Consider the following 5000-nt stretch of genomic DNA (forward strand, 5'->3'; position numbering starts at 1 on the left):
GCCATTCTGGCCATGGTTAGGCGTGTTCTCGCAAGCCGCGCATTATCAACTTGTCGCTAAATGGGAGACGACACAAGAAAGTAGTGGCCAGTCGGACAAGCCCTTTTTGTTGGACTTCAAAAAGGTGTAAAAATGCCTCTGTTTCCCACCCTGTGGACCATAGTAGGCTTTCCATGGGTCAAGCGTAATGATGTTGGCGCGCGCAATGCTCCATTACTCACGCCTTTCGTTTTGGTTCACTTTCTCCTCGCGAGTTTGCTATCGATTTTATCGCAAAATGCGGGGCTAGACACGGGGCATCTGCTTATCGTGCCGTTCCAGGCGGCCATGGGGTGTGCGGTCCGTGAATAATCGAGGATTTTAATGAGATTTTTATTTTTGCTTTCTTCAAGCCCCCCTCCGTCGTGAAGTGACCGACCACAAAGATTGGAAGTGGAAATGGCCGAGTTTACGCAAACCGCAACCGTCACCCAGCAGCAAACGGTCGTGCAGCCGTACATTCGCTACGATCCGGAGTACATCCGCACGATACCGGGCATCGTGAAGATCGTGTGCATCGTGCTGAATCTCATCGGGTTCATCTGCATCGAGTTCTCGTACTTTAGCTTCCGACCGCAGGGTAGCTTCTTCAACACCGTCGCCATGCTCGGGTTCTGGTTTAGCGGCATTATGCTCGTGTTTTATCTGTTTCACGTTTGTGAAAAGTTTCACAAAATCCCGTGGCTAAAAATAGAACTATACTTCTGTGCCGCCTGGGCCCTGCTCTACATGCTGGCCTCGTCCATTGCGGCCGCCACCAGCATTGAGGCGTTTCAGGCAGCTGCGGTAAGGAACCAACGGCCTAGTTCGTGGTGGCATCACAATCCACCCTCGTTCTCGCTCTCTCTCTCTAACGCGATACAATGCTTTCAATTGCAGTTCTTCGGGTACTGTGCCATGATTGGGTACGGGTTTGATGCCTTCCTCAAGTTCAAGAGTGTCCGTAGCGGTGAGATTGCCCAGGGCTCCCGAACCGTCCATGTGCAGCAACAGCAACAGACCGTCTCAACGCTTACCGCTTAAACCCTCCCCGGGAACGGGAACCATCGAAATTCAACGTACATGCGCCGAGTGTCCTTGGTCGCGAGTCCTCTCGAAGGAAGTATACGCTACTTCACACGCCTTTCGTCCGTACTACTGGTCGGGAGACGGTCATCGTCGTTTGCGGACGTTTGTTTCGTTTCAGTATAGTAACGCCATGCGCCATAAAGTACTACTTATTGTTAATTGTTAGGGTGTGCTCTGGCAGCTGTGTTCTAGGGGCAGATTTGCTAGGTTCTACGGATATGCTACACACAAACACAACCACGTGCACTTTAGGATCGTCACAGAAAGATCAGTAATCTCATCGAAACACAATCAAATTGAAACCGAATCGAGACCACTTAGCTGCTACACCGAAGCCTTACGTGGAAATTTACAGCGAGATTTTAACTATTGTATTGTTTTATCCAACCGCACCGAGGAATCCTCTTTATACCGCCCTTTTTGCGGTGAACGCGAAACTCTTTTGAATATTATGCAAACGAGCTGTTATTAGCCGGGCCTAGTGCCTCTGTAGAGAATTACTTTACATCGTCGCTGCGTGTTGCACGTATTTTGAGAAATAAATCATATACACCCTCCGTTAACAAGGCGGATTAATCCTTATTCCGCAACGGTGTTCCGTTTAAAAACGCGAAAGAAATCCGCCATCCGGTGACACATGCAAACGTCAAAGCCACGGTTTGTTTTCGCGTTTTTTGTTGTGAATGAAATCAGCTGTCGTAACCTTGAATGGCCTTTGACCATGAAATCACTGCGGTAACGTGCGGACTTACGTCGTATTAAAGCGTAATCGGCCAGAGGCGGCTGAAGAAATGTACATTTTCTTCAAGAAATGGTAAACCTGGTAAGGGATGGGATCCAGCGGAAGAGAGATTTAATCTGGTTTGTGTTTCTTCCCATGCGCAGTACAAGCCGACCAGGGGGTCCGGCGGCTGCTGGTTCGTTCGCTGTTCTACACCGGATGATCGGTTCGTCCGAGGTGGCGACCGCCCTGCGACCATTCTACTTTGCCGTCCACCCGGATCTGTTCGGTCGCTACCCACAGCAGCGTCAGGTGAATGAGGATTCCCTGAAATTGCTCAGTGCACATCTGGAATCGTTGTTGAAACAGCGCCGGATTCTCCCTTCGACACCGCAAACCTTGCCATTCTACATCCGTGCCTCAAACGAGCTGCAGGATCGGGGAACGTTCAATCTCATCAAGGTGCCACTGGAGCGCACCGTCGACACGAAGCTGGTGCTCCGGCGGATACTGGAATCGTGCAATCTGCCCACGGAGTTTGTCGACAAAATGCCCTCGATGCAAAGCAGAACGACTCGAAGTACCTTTGATGATTTCCATCAGCAGCAAACGGGGCATCAACAATCATTTTACTACAAGAAACGATCTGAGTATAACTTCGGTAAAGAGCAGCCGGATGACGAAGACGATTCTCCGTTCGAGAAGGAGTTTGATATCTTTCAGTTTAAAATCAAACGGACGCGTGAAAATGAAACACTTCAGTAAGTGTCCATTGCACACGTGGAGCACGCCACCGCGTTGTTTAATCATTTTGCATCTCTCTGCTTACAGAAAGTGGCTTCGGAAGCATCTGGTAACGGCTGCAGTTCGCACGAAGGCCGTCCAGGAGCTGCGTGAGGAGGTTGAGAAGCTTAAGGAAGACGTTACAAAGCAGCTACAGCTCCGTGAGATTATCTACGACTGTGGCTGGAACGTGGAACACTTCCGTGGATGTCTCAAGAGCCTCGAGAAACTGGCCGAGCTGCATCCGGGCGCGATGGATGGGTTGAAGGACCGTACGCTTGTGTTTGCTGCCTTCACGGGCGTTAGTCTCGAAGGGCACGTTATGCTATTCACTGGAGATGTTCAGCGGAATTGGTTAGAGGTGAGAAGAGTCCCTGGCACCGTCTGTTATCATTCGAAGGTTCATAATTATCCCACGAAATTCTTTGCAGCTTATCAAAACGATTGACAAACACGATAGTTATCTGAGCAAACTACCGGCGTACGAGTATGCGTTGTCGCAGGTCCTGCGTAACATACGCATCGGCCGTAGGAAGTTTATGCCGAAGGCACAGGCCATGGCGTATGCTTCCCATTTACGCAAAATCACAACCGCGCTACTGGATTATCTGGGTCGCTCAAAGTTCCCAAAATCGTGGCCCGAAAGCCTCTCACAGTTTGAACTGGTGGTAGAATCGGAAGCTGGCCCGCTGATGGTTAGTCCCACGGGTCAGCTGATTGTGCCGGCCACCTGTCCCGGTTCGCTGCTGGTCGATTTCTTTACCAACCATCTGGAGGAGGCGCTCGAGAAGCAGAAATCGTACGATCAGCAGAAATACGTCGAGCGAGATCTGCACGCACGCTGTCTGGCCCAATTTCGGTTGCTTTCGTTGGCGAAGGATGATTCCGTGACCCCCGATCGCATGATTGAGTGTCTTGAAAAGTTGCTGGCAAAAGCCGGTACGGCCAGTGGCGAGCTGGAGCTGGCCGATCTGAACCTTAACATCACGACGTATTACTCCGTGTTGGCCGATGGTACGGTTTGCATACCGTGGGATTGGAAGCAATAGAGCAACACTGTTCCTTAGTCAATTGGTCATGCAACCTGACTGGCGGTTGTGTCCGGTGTATGTGTGCCATTTCGTGAGTTTGTTGTAACGGAACTGACGCGGGTTTTAGGAAGATAGCGGTGTGGATCGAGTGTAACAAAAGACAATAAACGGGTCGCCAAACTGGCCAAACACGTGGTTAATCCGGTGCATTACATTGGTAAATGAATGATTTTAATTAGAATAATGATGTGTTTTTGGTAGCTTGGTACAATCATTCTTGTAACGCGTCCGATCCGTACACTCGATCGTAAGCTTCCGGGTTCAGTGGCTCGTAGAAGGGTGACAGCGCTTTGCCACGATGGTTGAATGTGTAGAATGACGGTATGTTGGACAGCGTTTCCCAGGATTTGGCCTGCAAATCGACCGCCGCACGGATCTCCTTAAACTCTCCCACCACCTGCAGGATGTTGTAGATGATGAGCAGCAGACTGGCGATGGCTTGGAATACGATCTGTGGAAGGGAAGGGAAAAGTAAGTGAAGAGATCCAATGGAACCGGCAATCCGGCAAACTCACATCGATCGGCAGCTGCGTAAACTCCTGTTCCGTGATTCGGAGGTAGGCACGGTCTGTGAAAAGCCGGAATTCTGGATGAGCCTCGGACGACCGCTAGCAGGAGGGTAGGTACTTACGTTGTGCCGCCGAATATGCTGCGTGCAGCAGGGACAGAAATCCCAGCACAATTTGCAATTTACTGAAGAAAGCCATGCTGTTGGAAAATCGGCGAAAATTATAATTTTATTTGTTGATAAAAAGTGTAGTTCGCTTAATTAGCTGTCACTACCACTGTCAAGATTGCTAGCTGGCACTATGGGCGTACAGGAATTATTTTAGTTCCTTAATTTATTTAAATTTAGACAGTTAACTGTCTTAATTGAAATGGAAAGAACCCCATTATTTCTTCAAACATTTAACCACTAAATTAATGCAATTACAACGTGGCAACTTAATGAATTGGTTGAGATGCGGTTGTGATAATTTTAACACAAAAACATTTTTTTAAAACACGCGTGAGTTTGAAAATAGCCTAAGCAGCAAATTGAGCGAAAAATTGAGCACAAAAATGGTAGCAGCACAATCCGGGCTACAACCCTGGCCTTCCTCACTTTTTGGCATCATCGTGGCATCATTGAGAGCAAACGAAGAAAAGTTACAAGTGAAATTCCCAGCGAAAAAACGAGTCTCCCGAGAATTAGCAGAATCACCCAGGTAAGAAAATCAGCGCACGCGTTCGATAAGCTTAAGATGGAAATCAAATGCGTGTTCCTTTCATCGCGAAGAAACGATAAAGGAGCATTT

At 48.8% G+C, this 5000-nt stretch overlaps 4 protein-coding genes across 6 annotated transcripts in view; 3 read left to right on the plus strand and 1 right to left on the minus strand.

Annotated features, from left to right (window-relative positions):
• The window catches only part of LOC126580879 (CKLF-like MARVEL transmembrane domain-containing protein 4), a 2352-nt gene extending 663 nt beyond the window's left edge, over positions 1-1689 (plus strand). For both annotated transcript variants that reach the window (XM_050244182.1, XM_050244183.1), the window contains exons 2-3: positions 393-825; positions 919-1689. In XM_050244182.1, coding sequence (XP_050100139.1) covers positions 439-825; positions 919-1062 — 531 coding nt within the window. In that variant the 5' untranslated portion in view covers positions 393-438 and the 3' untranslated portion in view covers positions 1063-1689. The remainder of the gene's footprint in view (positions 1-392; positions 826-918) is intronic.
• A 118-nt stretch (positions 1690-1807) lies between these two features.
• LOC126578142 (T-cell activation inhibitor, mitochondrial) lies at positions 1808-3842 on the plus strand. The gene is made up of 4 exons (XM_050240448.1): positions 1808-1921; positions 1993-2589; positions 2660-2972; positions 3043-3842. Exons 1-4 carry the CDS (start codon positions 1899-1901, stop codon positions 3658-3660), a joined length of 1551 nt encoding a protein of 516 aa, XP_050096405.1. The 5' UTR covers positions 1808-1898; the 3' UTR covers positions 3661-3842.
• Positions 3839-4479, minus strand: LOC126578152 (ER membrane protein complex subunit 5). The gene is made up of 3 exons (XM_050240459.1): positions 4334-4479; positions 4218-4270; positions 3839-4153 (listed from the first exon to the last, which is right to left on the minus strand). The coding sequence occupies exons 1-3, from the start codon at positions 4407-4409 to the stop codon at positions 3914-3916; spliced, it is 369 nt and encodes a 122-aa protein (XP_050096416.1). The 5' UTR covers positions 4410-4479; the 3' UTR covers positions 3839-3913.
• Positions 4480-4814: 335 nt separating this feature from the next.
• The window catches only part of LOC126571638 (ATP-dependent RNA helicase me31b), a 10473-nt gene continuing 10287 nt past the window's right edge, over positions 4815-5000 (plus strand). For both annotated transcript variants that reach the window (XM_050230328.1, XM_050230329.1), the window contains exon 1: positions 4815-4910. The gene's annotated coding sequence lies outside the window, so the exon portion shown is untranslated. The remainder of the gene's footprint in view (positions 4911-5000) is intronic.

This window comes from Anopheles aquasalis, chromosome 2 (assembly GCF_943734665.1).
Source record: "Anopheles aquasalis chromosome 2, idAnoAquaMG_Q_19, whole genome shotgun sequence".
Lineage (NCBI taxonomy): Eukaryota > Metazoa > Arthropoda > Insecta > Diptera > Culicidae > Anopheles > Anopheles aquasalis.